Source organism: Camarhynchus parvulus, chromosome 21, assembly GCF_901933205.1.
Source record: "Camarhynchus parvulus chromosome 21, STF_HiC, whole genome shotgun sequence".
NCBI classification, from domain to species: Eukaryota; Metazoa; Chordata; class Aves; order Passeriformes; family Thraupidae; genus Camarhynchus; species Camarhynchus parvulus.
The window spans coordinates 3,061,590-3,077,612 of record NC_044591.1 but is presented as its reverse complement, the minus strand read 5'-3'; the positions used below and the strand labels follow the sequence as shown (position 1 = coordinate 3,077,612).

At 45.5% G+C, this 16,023-nt stretch overlaps 1 protein-coding gene across 2 annotated transcripts; it reads right to left on the bottom strand.

Moving 5' to 3' along the window:
• Positions 1-6,492: 6,492 nt before the first annotated feature.
• Positions 6,493-15,748, bottom strand: AGTRAP (angiotensin II receptor associated protein). Of its 2 annotated transcripts, XM_030963765.1 has the most exons (6): positions 15,670-15,715; positions 12,371-12,418; positions 10,388-10,422; positions 10,064-10,175; positions 9,285-9,483; positions 6,493-7,256 (listed from the first exon to the last, which is right to left on the bottom strand). In XM_030963765.1, exons 1-6 carry the CDS (start codon positions 15,694-15,696, stop codon positions 7,150-7,152), a joined length of 528 nt encoding a protein of 175 aa, XP_030819625.1. In that variant the 5' UTR covers positions 15,697-15,715; the 3' UTR covers positions 6,493-7,149. The 2 variants fall into 2 exon arrangements, with proteins under 2 accessions (XP_030819625.1, XP_030819626.1); XM_030963766.1 differs by lacking the exon at positions 12,371-12,418 and having other exon boundaries at positions 15,670-15,748.
• Positions 15,749-16,023: the final 275 nt, after the last annotated feature.

Here is a 16,023-nt window from a genome sequence, read left to right as displayed (position 1 = left end):
TAAGCTGCTGGCCTGGTCTAAACTCTTTATCTCCAGGATGAGAAGCGATGCTCACACACACTTCTGTAGGAGTCCCACACATGGCTACACGAACATTCCTCTGAGCCCCCCCCAAATCTGTCTCCAGTAACACCTGCAGACCCTCTGGATCCAGACTGGCTGAAAGGTCTTTCTTCCAAGACTCAGCACATGGAGACCCCCCATTAGATGTCTGTTCTCCTTTAACAACCCTTCCAGGAGAATGACTTTTTCTGTGAACATAAAGACTACCAGTTTCCAGAGATGGCTTTACCAGGGACTGGCATCTGAAGAAAGGGGAGCAGTTGAAGGAGGAATCTGCTTCTGTACCCACTAGCCTGCCAGAGCCCACTCCAGAAGCAAGGGTTTGTGGTTGGATGCCACCTGAAATTTTGGTTCTCCATGTGTTAGAACCAATGTATCCATATCTGTAAGAGCCAGAGAGAGGCTCAGCAGCACTGAAGTCTCTTGTCAGTGCACTAAGGCTCCAGTCTTTAGCAAATGGGACACTCCATTTCAATCTTGCCTGCGTTGCACTGGTTCTAACTGCAGCTAGCTGTTCTCCCATGGTCAGGATACTGGGACCTAAATCATCAGGAGCAAAGCATGAATGGCCAATGACTGGAGAAGACTCAGACTCCAGAGGGAGGGAACCCCGTATCCCCATCAAAGCACTTTCTTGCCTAAGCCTCTGGACTGAACAGCACAAGCTAGCAGAAATCTGTGAGGATTGCAAATGAGACTGAAAAGACTCCAGATTAGATGGATCAAGACTCCCCAGGGTCAGGGCTGAACTGTGACAAGTGTTCACACTTTCACTTGAGCGCCCTAAAGAAGGACCCACCACTAATTCATGCCTAAGAGGGGAATCTGCAGCATGAGATGACAAATGTGCATTGACCAACAAAGGGCTCACAGGATTCATTCAAGAAGCAGGAGAAGGCTGATGCTGTTGGCTTTCCACCAAATAGTCACAATTCTTGTTCCTTCTTTCTGAACAGTGATGGTGAACAGTGGGCATGGAGCAGTTACCAGCTGCCTTGGCTTCCTGATGGTGTTGTTGAGGAAAGTCAATGCTCTCACTCCTTCTCCCTCCCAAAACACAAGGCTCAAGGTGAAAGTGCCTCTGGGGGAGATACACAGCAGGGAGGACTGACAAAGCAAGATGGGGACTCTATGAACTACACACTTAGGGCTGTGCTGCTGTAGCCTAGAGCACAGATTATTCTGCTGCAGCAAGCAGGAACTGGAGAACTGGCTGGCAGTGTCCAGGAAGGGCTGAGAAGGGCAGGAGAGATTAGTCTGTCTTCAGACCGGGATCTCTTCCCATCTGACAGAGGTGTGGTACACAGCTAGCCCTGTGCTGCTGTCTCTGGGCTTATACTGAATGCTGCAGCCTCAGGCCAGGGATGAGAAATGTCTACTCGACTTCTAGTGCCCAAATACAGATTGAAATTCACGTTCTTCTGAATGTTTCTTTGCTCTGAAGAAAAACAAGAAGAAATATAAGCAAAGGACTGTGAGTATTTCCTATCTCATCTTGCCTAGTTTGCCAAAGCCTTTGGGTACTTTCCTTGTGAATTTCTTGTCTCTGATCCACCAGCCTCAGTCCTGAAAGTGTTATGGACACTACTCTCTTCCTGTTTTTCAGCAGACAATCGTATCTGGCAGAGCAGGAATGAATGAAAAGGACAGATTCAGTTCTCCACAAAAAACCTGGAAAACAAAGACTTCCAGCATTATACACCAGCAGCCTCAGGAGGAGTCTGTTGCTAGAAAGGCTGAATTATCCCAAGCTCAAGACTACACAGACTTATTTCTTTTTGTCTGTACTAAAGGATGAAACCATGTTTACATATTCATAAAATCCACACTGTCCCCTAATCTGGAAGATTTACAGCATAGCTGGGAGACCTACTGTGCAGTCTAGCCACTAAGTCTGATGGTTATACATATAACATTCATGCTGAAAATGGATTCTTAAGTTGCTGCTAACAGGCAAGTGCAATTTGAGAGGACTGTGATTCCATTCCCTCAGATTTTAAAAGCAAGTTGTCAATCACTGTCATTCTAACCACCATTCTTTTCCACCTCTCTTTTAAAAAATGAAAATGGTATTCTATAAAGACACACACATCTCTATCATCTTAAAGCCCCCTAGTCAATCTGAGAAGAGACAGCAACGATATCAATGCCCATTGTCTTTTTCAAACACACTCTAATCCCAGAAAGCCTCCTGCCAAATTGCACTGTTTCTAAGCTGTGTTTATCTCATTCTCTTCTAAGGGAACATTTCAGGCTCAGTTGTCCCTGTTTGTAACAGCTCATTTTTCCCTCTCACATGCAAACTCCTTCAGTAATCACCACAATCTGGGGAGCAAACACAGTTTCTAAAGCAGCAGGAGACAGTCAGGCAGTGCTGCAATTATCCCTGGGAACTGCTGTTACTGCCTTTCATACATCACCGAGGGTGCCACGAACGGAAAGATCCCATTATTTCTTCCAGACCAGTTGAAGTTGGCAACTACAGAGTGAACAGACAAAGCACAGCTGCCTTCCTTAGGGTGCCTATCACTGCATGAAGTATAACCACAAAATGCACTGGACTGGTGTTCCATGGAAGCACTCCTTGCATCCCAGAAATATCCAATCAACAAGCAATGTATCACAAAAGGGTGTTACAAAGGATTTAAATTGCAAAAGGACATAAACCCACCACGTTTTTCAGTGTTATTTTGCTCTGTGAACATCCAAACCCTGGCTCTGGACTACCTTATGCTCAAGAATCTGGACATAATCTATTTTCTTGATAATAATCCATTTTCTTGATAACTTGTGTTTTTTTAGCTTTCCATTTCAATTCTTTGTGCTAGGTACCAGGTTCTCACCACATCACCATGGTTATTTCAGGTGGTTTCCTTCACCTCACTCATTCCTAATTTCAGTCTCATTGAGATCTGGAAGAAATAGTACGCTTTCAAAATCACGTTTGTCTGCCTTCTGAAATTGCTACTCAGATCTTTAAAATAACAACTTTTAAGCAGTAGGGTTAATCTCAGTCACAACAAGATCTTAGGAAGATCTTTTTTAAAACTTCTTCTGAGGCCAAAAGATACTCAAGGCAAACTGCACATTTTAACAACTGCAAAATCCATGACCAATGGATTTTATGTTAGTTTTTATGATTCCAACTAAAACATTTAATGCATGCTTACTATATACACACTTAGCAGCAACACACTAACGCATTAAAACCTGAAACAAATTCAATTAAGCAAATAAAAATTAAGATGATCAAGTTATTTCTGTTGTTATAAGCAAAAGGAAATAAATAGCACAGTTAATGAAAAGTAAATCAAGCGCTTTCAAGCAAATACCATTTCAGCAATACGGTAATAATACCAGACCCATAATAAACACATTTGCACTGCACACACAGCGCTTATTCCCAATCCCTGCAGATCAAGACTGATCCATTTCATATTCCAAGTAGGGGCCAGTGATTACTCCGAGCTCACACTTCAGCTGCCTTAGAAAGCGGATTTTTCCAAACACTGCTCAGCGTTACAAACCAAACCAACCATCGCTGCTGCTGCACAATGCCTGAGATCAACAAGTATTGGAATATTACCAATATAGCCGGACAGGACGTGCCTGAGCTTGTCTGGCTCTTGCTGCTGAAACAAAAAGTGGCAACTGTGGTGTTTTCACCTCAGAGACACTTTTGGCTAGTGTCAAAAGTGTCTCTGAGGTGCAGAGATGCTGCAGCTAGGGGCTTGGAGGCAGGTCCAGGCATGCAGGAGCTCTGATGGCTGCAGGATGGAGCTTCCCCCTGTAACAGGGGCTGCTCCCCAGGTTTACATCTGGTGGAGAAACTTTAAGGTGATGGTGAAGGAAAGGAGTCAGTTCTGATGGAGGGTTTGGATCCGGAGCTTTATTCTGGCCCACAGGCCTCTGAATGCAGCAACAGCTCCAGCAGAACTCACAAACCTCGTGGTTGCTGTTCCTTTTAACCCCGAGGAGAGGGGCAGGGAAGGGGTAGGGAGCCACCAACCAGGTACATAGAAGGAGGTCTTAAGGGACAAAGGACACCTGGATAGTTTAATGTCTCCCCAGGGGTAGAGGGCATCTTTTGAATCCTGCCAACCACTCGATGCCCTTCTGGAATGCCAGGACTGACAGACAGTACTCGGCAGGGGGCAAAGGAGGGGGAAGGAGAGGCGACTGACACACCTGGGGAAGGAATCTTCAGCGAGAAACCCGGGGTATCTGAGGCAAACCATGACATCACACCGCAACAAACACGCACACACAGGTAGCCCTCCCTCGGCAGCGCTGCCATCCAAGCACCCAGGACGCAGTAATGGGAGTGAGAAACTCCTCACCCACGGCCGAGGCTCCACTTACCCACACCGAGAGGCACCGGCTGCACTGCTGGGCCCCGGGGACCGACCCACACCGAGCGTCTGAGCCGGCACCTCCTCCGTGGCACAGCCACCCTCGTCCCGCTCAGCTCCAGCTGCGGCTCCATAAGCAGCTTATCCCCCCGATTAGGTCGGTCACCGGGGCTACAGATGGCCGGGGAAAGCCGCTCTGGGCCATGGCTAATTAAAGCCGGGGACCGGCCGGGGAGAAGGGGGCTCATGCCGGGCGGGAGCCGTGCCTGTCCTGAGCAGTGCCTCAGGACAGCGCCACGGCTTCCTCTGCAAGAGGAACCTGAACCCGCCAGCGCTGAGGGAGGCACCTGCGGGAGCCATGCCGGTCCCGGGCAGTGCCTCAGGACAGCCGCCACGGCTTCCCCTCCGCCCTCCTTCCCAACCCGAACCCGCCAGCGCTGAGGGAGGCACCTGCCCTAGGCGGGCTGGGCTCAATGCTGGGAGCTGCCTGCTCACCGCCAAAACGCCGGGCGCAGCAGCAGCCGAGGGTTTAAAAACACAAAGCGAAACCAGCCGAATGGAGCATCGCAGCTGTATGGGTGAGGAGATGTCACTGAGACCCCTTGAGAGGCAGCAAGGCCGTGCTCTGGCACAGCAGGCCCGTGAATCCCCTCACACCCTCCTGAACCAGATACACTCTCTTCCTCCTCAGCCGGGAGAAGGGTCTGTTTTTATCATCACCTCTGATTTACTGCCCAAAACAGGTATCCTTGAGGTACGGTAAGATCAGTGTTACTCGTGAGGGGTTTGTTTGTATCATCACCTCTGATTTACGGCCCAAAACAGGTATCCTTGAGGTACAGTAAGATCAGTGTTACTTGTGAGGGGTTTGTTTGTATCATCACCTCTGATTTACGGCCCAAAACAGGTATCCTTGAGGTACGGTAAGATCAGTGTTACTCATGCCTTGCTCTGTTTCTTGGAGCTCTCAAATGTACCAAATTTCTCACAGAAAAACGCAGGACAGGTCAGCTAGATGGGTATGTCCAATGCATAACATCTGGAAGGCCTCCCTAGTTAAAACTGACTGTGCCAACACCCAAACCCCACAGCATTAAAAGCAGTGATTTTCAGTCTTTGGTCCATGGAGCTAGGTAAAAAAAACCCATAGCATTTAAATGTCTTACTCAGGGCTCTGTGCTGTCACTGTACAGTTCTAAAGAGCTGAAAAAACCCATTCACATAAAGGCTGTGGAACTCCACAAGCCCCAGCAATTTCTGCCTACTCTTTCCTTCTTTGCCATCTAATTACATGAACAGACCAATTCCTAGTCTTGTGCCCTATTATATGTAAAGCCTGAAAAAAGAATGTGTAACACTTTTATGGCATTTACCATGTGCTTGGTTCAGGTACACCAAGAGGTCAATGTGGTGCTTGTGCAGCAGAGTAGAGGAAGCATCTGCTTACGTTTGAAGTGATGGAAATTGGGAGAAATCTGCTTGGTTTTAAAAATACAAATGGCTCGTTTCTGGAGGTTACAGCAAAGTCAACAGGGATCTTGGTTATTCAAGAATCAACACAGCAGAAGGTCTTGTCAGGAGAAATGCAGTTGTAAAGTAACAGATATAAACTTTGACAATGAACCTGCTTCAGAAAAATACCTATCTTCCTAGCACTAGAATTCTGCCAAAGCTAACATACTCATTTTCTTCTGTAAATGAATCCTGTTGAAATGTGGTTGTTTGCATGCTTCTGGGGTTTTGATTTTTTGGTTTTCTTTTTTTAGAATCTTACCTGAAATCCACAGCAGGACAGATTTATCGTGCATAGCAACAGAGTCTATAGTTTGTCACACCCAATGGAGCTCACATCTACAGTGTAAATAAGTCCATGTTTCCTCAATCATTTTACTAGCCCATCTCCCCACCCACACAATTATATGCAGTATCTTCTACTTCTCAGAGTAAAGCTTAGGCTAAAAGCCACCAGAGCCCTGTAGACCTTCCCCCATAATAACTCTCCCAGATGGCCTGGCTACAGTCCCAAGCCCTCAGGAAAAGCTACATTTTCAAATGAGACATAAGTGACCAGTGTAACTTTTTCTAACACAGAAAAACTGTGTTCATTTTATAGTTTTCTTAGAAAAAGGTAACATTTCAAGTTCTGTTAAGACAAGCAGCTGAAGGCAAAAGGATATTTCAAGGCACAAAGGATGTGTAATCTACATTCAACAGTCATTTTAAGTATCCTGAAGGACATTCAACCTGCATAAAAGCATCAGTTAATAAAACCCAATACCAGATACTGGGAGCACAAGAAGTTAAATAATGCCATCAAAACCAGCTCTTGGGAACTCCCAGATGTTTCCTGGAAATATATCTGCACAAAATCAGGCTACACTGTGTTGTTTTAGGGCAGTCCATAAGCCTTTTAAAGATTGCTTGTCCAGGAGTACTTTGAGTGGTTCTCTTATAAAGAAGAGGAAGCACAATGGAACACTGCAGAAGGTGCATCCAGTCACATGTACAGAGGAGAGATTTAGGGGGAGGGAAGAAAGGAGTACTGGGATTACACAGTGCTTAACATGACACCTCCAAGATCTTCTGGACTTACTGCAGCACCCATCTGCCTAACCTTTAGGCAGGCAAAAGAAATATCAGATCTTCTCTTATTTTCCCAGTAGCAGGTGCTGCTCAGTGGGAAGAGGAAGGCTTGGCTGGGCAAGGGCAGTGTCTGTGCTGGCTGCAGGGTGCCTCAGTAGGGTGGCTGGGCTGCCTTGCTTGAGGAAGGCCACTGTGGAGGTGCCTCTGGCTGATCAATGGGCTCGTAGCTGCTGCTGTCCCGGCCTGCACTGGTGACACCTGAATGGAGATGGAAGAGAACAAGCTTGGCACAAAGGCAAAAGCACAAGAACTGAATGCTCTAGAAGAAACTAACAGCTCAGAAGCACACATTTTACCAGCTCCCCCAGCACCTGTGGTCTGTGATCCTCACTAAACAAGGTGGTAAGAAAAGTCATCCTTCCAACGTGCCTGTTCTTTCCTTGAGAACCAGTCTCTTAGCAGCCACATGGCTGTGTGGAAAGCAAGACCCACAATACCCCATAGCAGCACAACAGGTTCCTGTAACAGTGCATTTCAGCAAGATAAGTGTATGAGAACTCAGGGAAAAATTAACAGACAGAGCCAAAAGCTGCAGGAGCTGTGGCTAGCTGACAGCACAGATTTAAAGGAATGCTACATCCGTGAACCACTCTTCCCAACAATGCAGCTATGCTTCAAATGTGGTCAAATTGCCTCAAATTTGAGTCCAATGGTCCTAACTGAACCATGAACAATTTGCCTCTGCAAAATCATGTTACTGTCCAGGGGATGAGCAGGGAAAGAGGAGGCAGAGAATATCCATGGACAGCTCTTTATCTATGGGCATTTGCCATGGGGAGAAGGCAACTTGAATCAGATAGCCACCAGACTATGAGGGATTTGTTCTAAGCAGCAAGGATGCTCCCAGGCAACAAAGAGGGACTTAGAGTAGAAGAAAAACAAGACAGAAAAGGCTAGGAAAATTTCAACACTGCTGAGTTCAAAAGAAAATGCCAGATAGCAGGAAAATCAGAGGAAATTTGTCAAGCACATTCATCACAAAGCAACACACAGTACTGAAAATCTTGTAAGAAAGACAGTTTCATATCAGGAGAGGATGTGAAACTACAAAGTGTCTTAATTCCCACCTGTGCCTGAGAGGAGACTCTCAGTTTGGCATAGTGTGGTTGAAAAGAAGTGCAGGAGATGAACTCCTCAATGATACCAATACTTTCTATACACATATTGAATCCCAATGACAAGCACAGTGAGCAGCTAATAAAAACTGACACAAAAAAGGCACTGCAGGTGACTCACATGCCTCCTGACCCAGGAGGCATAAGACATATCCATCTGGATTTTCACAAGTAGCTGGCAGAGATGACATCCACACTCCACTAGCAGAGAGGTGCAAATATCACACAGTGCCCTAAGCCATGGTTTCTTTCCATGGCTTCTCCTCCCCTGCAGGTTTCCATCTCTTTTCACAGGAGTGTGATCTTTGCTACCACCAAAGCTTCCAGATATTGTAATGCAGGTACACCATCTTTTTTCCTGCACAGCCTTCTCAGGATGACAAACAGAACTGTGACAGGCTGCAGGTTTTGCCAGCATGAATTCAAACAACAATCCCTGGCAAACAATCAATCCCTGGCAGCTGCCCAGGCATGAATTACTACCAGGAATGCTTGGCAAAGCTGACCAAGACCCAGAACATCTAGCCACAGCCCATCCTCTCTGACAAATCTTCCACGTTATCATTTTCAAATACAACCAGGGGAAAAATTAAATGTCTCCAAGCTAACATTAGTCCCAATTTCCATGTGAGGAACAAAGTCCAAAGCAATCAAGGTAAATAGGACATGTGAGGCCCATGTGGAGTTAGAAATCCAGCTTTATTTCCCTCTTGTTCATAATCCAGCCAGAGGAACTACTGCCTCTACTTTCCCCCAGAAGGAAAAAAAAGGGTTGACAAAGAAAGGACACCCAAAAATTTCCAGCAAACACACACAAATGCAGGAAGAGGAAGAGAGGAAAAGCCTCTCAAAACCATTGTGGGCAAAATGGTGTTGAGATGTCAAAATGTCAAAAACTTCAGTTCTGCAAGGGGAGAGAGGAAGAATATAAATTTAAGGCCAAAGACACACCAGAAGGACAAAATGGGATAACAAACATGAGCAAGACAGAGCAAGCACCCTGTCTGCCTGGAATGGAAGGCAGAATCCAGTTGCACAGAGCTCAGGCTGAAGCGCAAGGCAGCCCTGAGGAGGTGGCCCACACTGATAGGGAAGCAGAAGAAGCTCCTACCTATGTTCAAGGTGTACTCTCCTCCACGCTCCCGATACATCCGATACACCAAGTAGCAGGACACGGGTTTGAGGAGGAGGCTGAAGATGGCCATGCCTACACTGAACCGCTTGGCATCACTGAGGTAGGCGTGGGAAGGGTAGAAGATAGAGATGTGAATGATGTCTGTGAGGACTGTGAGCAGCAGGCCAGTCAAGAACTGGAAACAAGGACAGAGAATGGGACATGAACAGAACAAGGGTTTAACCACCAACACTAACAGTCAGTATCTGTTTCCTGCAAGATCTGTGTTGCACAATCATTCTTCACTCCAGTATCACACAGCACTCTTGGTACTGCCCCAGGCAGACAGCTACTCCTAGATGAATGATTTTGTATTTCATGCCTTTTCCTGTCAAATATCTTCTCATATTCTAGAATTGTTTATTTTTGTTTGCCAATCTATTCAATGTTCAGAAAAGGATTTTACAGAGCCCTTCCAACTGAAGCATATTAAATGCTTTGAGTCCTCATCTGGCATTACAAGTCACAACAGCAGGTTGTGAAAAAAGGAAGAATCAAGTATGTCACATCTCTGAGAAGAAAAATAATTGACAGTGAATGCTTCTCACCATGGTTTACAGAGTTCATAGATTTATATGCTCTCTTAAAAAAAAACAAACCCACCCAAACAGGGAGCTTCTGTATTGGGAACAGCTGAAAATCATCACTAGCTCAAAGACTCTGCCCTCCACCCTCTTCCTGAGCAGCCTGGGGCAGACCAGCACTCTTACACTCACCATCGTTATGGCATCAAGGGAATCTCGCTGCACAATGGCCCAGATCCCCACTGCAAGGACACTGAAATTTCCCCAGGCATAGGAGACAGGTAACATGTAATTCATGCATCCCCTGCCAAAAGAGACAAAAAAAATCCAGCTCACATTCACAATAAGTCTGCAACAGTTTGGTTTCATCCCTGTTCCCATACAAACACCTCACTCTTAGATTTAGGATTTTCTTGCAAACAGGCACAAACAGGGGGTGCTGATTCCCAGGGAACATCCCATTCCTAGTTTGAAGGAATACTCTCTTGTCCCCCAGGCCAGACACTAATCACTCACCACACTGTGAGCAGCCAATGTACCAGAATGATAGCCTATGAAAAAAAAAACAACAAACAGGAAGACAGGTTAGCATGTGGGGAGAACTCTGGGAGGATCAACGTGAAATGGCACCATCATGTTCCCCAGGGATGGGTGGAAGAGTGCCTTGGACCCATGAACCAGTGCAGAAAGATGGTGAAGCAATTGGGACAGTGAAGACAAAGCTATTTTTCTCCACATCTGTTGCTGAGTATGTCCTGTTGTGCTACACTGTAGTCATTCACTCTTCTTGTCATCTCTGTCAACATCTGATTCAGGCACCACTTAGCCTTTTCTAAATGGGTTATTAATTTTGGAACTCCAGAAGAGCTTGCACAGAAAGCCAGGCAATCTGATTAACACTGTGCTAGCACAGTTTATACATGACCAATCTGGCATCCCATCACCAAAATGCCCATGGATAGCCATGCCTCCAGCTCCCAGAATTTCCCTCCAGTCCTCAGCAAATCCTTCTTTTACCTCCTTCCAGTCTGTTCAGAGCAGTGGTCTAACCTCACTGCAGTATTAACAGATCTGAAGGCTTCTTCCAGGACTCTGTGAACCTGATCCTACCAGAGCACACAGCTCTTTCCACTCCCAGTGAAGCCACTAGGTCCCATTGCCAACAGTGCCCTGAGTAACAGTAAGATAATGCTGTCACAAATTCTGTACTTTGCAAGTGTCCTTAATGATCCTGGTCCTTGTGCTTAATGGGACAAATCCAAGAAGAAAGGATTGTACTGTAATAAGTGATACAAGGATTCTCTTCACCACCACTTGCCATTTTTGTAACCAAGGAAACAAACCCTACATGTTTATTCAGAGAGCATATGGGAACAAAAATATATCACTTCAGGCTTTTTCTACATCTATAGCCTGCTGGTCACTCCAGCAAAGGGAGATCACTCATATTTGCTCTCTAAACATTTGTGAAAGCAAGAATTTGGAAGACAGGCTCTGTTAACAGTCTCACTAAAGAAAGGCTGAAGCCTGGACATATCAGAGGATCCATGGGATACAGGTGCACTTTCATTTTTTCCTAGCTGTGAGAAAGGCTTCAAATTGGCATTTCTGCTGACTTTGGTATTAAAAAGACAAAACCTACATTACTAAAACCCCTCTGAAGCACACTCCCCCACCCCAAAGGAAAAAAAAGAAAATTGGGAAATGAGTACACAGCAAAAGCCTAAGTTACTCAGTGGACACAGGAAAGCTGTATGCAGATAGGAGTATTAAGACACACACAAAAAAATTAAAATCTACTGACACCCTGCTAGATTCCTTGACTTAAAACATCTGTCTATGCTCTAACTGAAAACAAAAGTAGTTGCTGGAGAAGAGAGTGAGGCTGTGACATAAGTGAAGCACAGTCAGGACAGCACAGGAGTGGCCCAGCTGCTGGGCTCACACTGCTCGGCCAGGACACCACAATGCAAAAGATTTCCTGCTCTTCCTTCACTGCAGTGCCCCATCACAGCTGCTGAGCACTCACTACACTTCACTGTAACTTCCAACACGGCTCATTTTTACTAATTAATTTCTTTAGTTGTTCATGAAAGCTTACAAAATGCTTCACCACCCCTCATGCTTCCCCTTCTCCCAAATTGTACCACAGACATACTGGAAAAACTGCTAATCAGTCAAATACAAGATATTCCTGGATATGAGAATGGAGACATGCAAATAGCATTTACTCAAGAGACTATCACAACATCAGGAAAAATCTTAATTAGGTAGTCTTTAATTGCATGTTACATACCCTCAAGACCCCTCAAAGCTCACCAGTTAACATAATTAGGCAGAGTGGGTTTTTTTTAAAGCTGTCTAGATCAATACTGCAGTTACTAAATTATGAAGTATGTTTAGTCATCAGCATAAAGTCAGGCAAACTAGGGCTGATACTTTGAATGACTGCTGAAATAAAACCAAGATATTCCCTTTTTAGTTATTAGTCCAATTTACCTGACAGTTCTTCAGCACACTATGGAGTTGGCTGGTGGTGCTGGTATGCTTTAACATAGAAAATATAGTGTTAATGAAAAATTACAAGTTACTATGTGAGATTAGTTAATTTGCAGGCAGTCTCCTGATAAAACAGCAGAATAATTTAAAATGTTTCCATCTATCCAAGGACTTAAGTCTGTAGCTAAGACAGACATACATTTCTTCTTTTGAGAAAATAACTCCAAAGTTATTGATGAACTAGTGGTGAGAGCAGAAATTAAGAAAGGTGGGTCCTTTGTCTCCATCTCTTCTGAGAAAAAGGATGGCTATGTAATTAAAAGCACCCCATTGGAAACTGGGGAGAGCTAAGGAGAATTCCTACCTCCTTTGCAAATCCCAGCATGTGATGAAACTAATTGCCAAGCATAAAAAGAGCCTAGGTCTGCCAGGGTCTCATTAGATGGGAAACTCTTTGGAACAGGAACTCCTTTAAACATGCTTCAGCACAGAGCTTAGCACAAGATTGAATTTTGACCAAGTTAAAAATGAAACAGTTCCAAATTACAATTATTTTCTTGTTGTATCTAAATTTCTATTTTTGAGCAAGCTCACCTACTCTATGAGTGACATTCACCTGAGAACACACAAAACCAAAATATGAATCTGAGTGGCCACCTGTGAGGATGCTCCTCATTATTATAACAGAGTGATAATAATGAAAGTGCTTAAGCAGTGGGACAGGCTATCCAATGGGGCTGACATGGCTCTGTTCTTATTTTAAAACTCAGCTGATTTTTGAGTTGAGCTATTTGATCTAACTTTGCAGTTTGCCTTGCTTTGAGTAGGAGGTTTAATCACATGGCATACAGACATCTCTATTATTCCTTGCTTCTGTGACTTAGCATTTAAAAATGCCTAAGCACAAGATCTGTGTTTCCAGGCACATGAATTGCAGGGCATTGTCCAGGCTTGATCAAAGTTAAACGTTGTATTTTGAGGCTCTGCATGATTATTTCAATAATCACAGGTGTCAAGCTGTCATGGCAAAAGCATGGCTGTGCTGCTCCCCCCGTGTTTTGCTGAACCGAGCCAGTAGATCCTGTTCAATGAGCATGTTCCCCACCCACTCCAGGGCAAAGCCTGCTACCTTAATTTTACAGCTCTGCTTAAAGAGCTACCCCGAGGCTAAGATACTGCTACATTCTGGCACAAACACAGCTCAGTCATGCAGCTTTCTTGGAACTACTTCTATCACAAGGCTCATCTTTATAATCTCACAGAACCAGTAAGCAGATCATGCCAATGAATCATAGCAGTGTGTGTTATTTCTAGGCCCCTTCGGAGTAAGAATCTTCCCCACTTTTGTGGTATTTTATAGGGAGTCAGGCCCTAACTCAGGAACAGAATGAAGTGTAGGTACAACTATTCACTCCCAATTCCTGGCTTTGCAGCTCAGAGCACAAGTGGCAGACTTGACAAGAAGGAATTTCTTAATGCTGAAAACAGTTTGCCCAGGACAAACTCACACTTATCTAGCAAGAGGCTGGGGAATGGTTGTCTGAAACAAGGAAGAAAGGCAACATTTCAGTTTTATTGTCTTTGTGACTCATTCACTGAAAAGTCAGTGCTTTTCACCTGCCCTATCTCCATTTCCCACGGTAGAACATGTATTTTGTGTTGGCAAACTTCTTAATTAAGTGTCCTCAGTTTTTACTGTTGTTTTAGCATGGGAAAAAATAATCAAATCAAGTTAAAAAACAAAGCAGAAGGCAAGATCTTTTAATCTTCCTACTGCCCTGGGAATCACACAGTAGTCCAAACTTGTCAGAGCAAAGTATCAGCTTGTTTCCAGAATGTAATATAATCCACAAGCTGGGCCTTGAAAAATCCATTTGCTTACTTGCCTCTAATGAGGGAAGTTGCTTTTCTTGGTGAACTAGTAAGAGGGGTATTCATCATTATATGAACACCAATCTTTTCTTTAATACAGCCACATGAAAGCTGTCCTATACAAAGCTGAATTAATAATAAAGCTGAGATAATACTATTCTCCTATCCAAGCCATAGGCAGCCTGGTCCTAGGCCACTGCTCACAGCTTAACAAATCAGCAAAAAATGCCCTGATGTGATCTGTGATGCTTTCAGTCTCTAGGCAAAGCTTTAACCAAAGATAGCACCTGAACCACGCTGTATTAAATAAAATCACAAGGTAGTGAAGCTGGGAAAGGACATGAACACCTAGAAATCTCAGGGCTCTGAAAATGTGAAAGACAAAAAAATAGGGGAAAATGTCACGTATCTGGTAGCACAGAAGACATCAGAATCAAACATCAACATCAAAAGCAAAGTGTGATTTTAACATCCACTGGCCAGAAGCAAGGAAGTGCTTCTTCCAAAAGTGAAAAATGCTATGTTACTGGTTAAGTCTGTTCTATCTCCTTTTGTGGTTATCAGATATTCACTGAAATTTCCAAAGTGCCCACAAGTGGAGCCTGCCCTAGCCAGCAGAGAAGCAATTGCAGTTATGTATCAGATTATAAGCCCGAAGTAAGTGGGCTTATTTTTCTAAGATACTTTGCCTGACAAGCAAAAGCTTTGTCTCCTCAGGATCTTGTGCAGTGTTTATCTTGGCTTAGCTCTGGTCAGCTGATCTAGGAACCTCCATGGACATTAGTTAATAGCCAGCTGTTGTCTCTGCCCAGTCCTTGGCCACTTCAGCAATATCCCTGAAGTAGGGGCAAACTTTGGAGTCATCACCTGGTGGGTTTAAGCAAGAATCATCCACTGAGTTGGAAGGGACCCATCAGGATCACCAACTGCTGGCCCTGCACAAGACACCACAAGAATTCCAGCCTGTGCTTGAGAGCGTTGTCCTAATGCTCCTTGAACTCAGGCTTGATACTGTGACCACTGCCCTGGGGAGCCTGTTCAATGCCGGATCACCCTCTGGAGAAAACATTTTCCTGACAGCCAACCTAAACCTCCCTCCGACTCGGATTCATGGCCTTCAGAACTTCTGCAGCCTTTGACCACGTGATAAAAAAAGGAGAAACTTCAGTTTTTCCTCCTCGGAGGGCTCCGGTTTTCCTCCTCGGAGGGCTCCGATTTTCCTCCTCGGAGGGCTCCGCAGCTCCAGCAGGGCCTCAGCCAGGATCTGGAGCGGGCACACGGCCGGAGATCATGCGAGAGGAGCAGGGTACAGGGAGGGCCGATTCGATCCGAACTCCCGGGGGGGCTCAGCCCGCCGCAGCCGCCCCCAGCCGCCCTCCCGCTCCCCCGGCCCCGCTCCCGAGCCCCGGGGCAGGGGAAGCCCCTACCTTGAGGCTGACGGCCGGCAGCTCCATGGCAGCAGCCCCGGGACCGCCGGCAGGGCCGGGCTCGGGGACAGAGAGGGGCGGGGGGAGCCGGGACACCGCCCCCGGCCCCGCCCGGCCCCGGCCCGGACTCGGCGGGCGGTGCGCGGCGGCTCTGGGGCGCGCCAGGTATGGAATTGGTATGGGGAGGGAATGATGCATCTGACTCTATCTTATCAGAAGGCTAATTAATTACTTTATTATACTATATTATTCTATACTATATTACACTATATTACATTCCATCTAAACTGAATCCGCCAAGCACTCCACTGCGCTCAATCTCGTGACTGTCAGCCCACAGTCCCGACACACACA

Bases quoted from the DNA above. Each gene is read 5' to 3' on its own strand.
- AGTRAP (XM_030963765.1), bottom strand. From the start codon at position 15,696: ATGGAGCTGCCGGCCGTCAGCCTCAAG. The intron at 10,176-10,387 runs GTGAGTGATTAG...CTCTTTTGGCAG, and splicing joins CATTGGCTGCTCACAGTGTG to GGGATGCATGAATTACATGT. The intron at 7,257-9,284 runs GTAGGAGCTTCT...ATCTCCATTCAG, and splicing joins AGAGTACACCTTGAACATAG to GTGTCACCAGTGCAGGCCGG.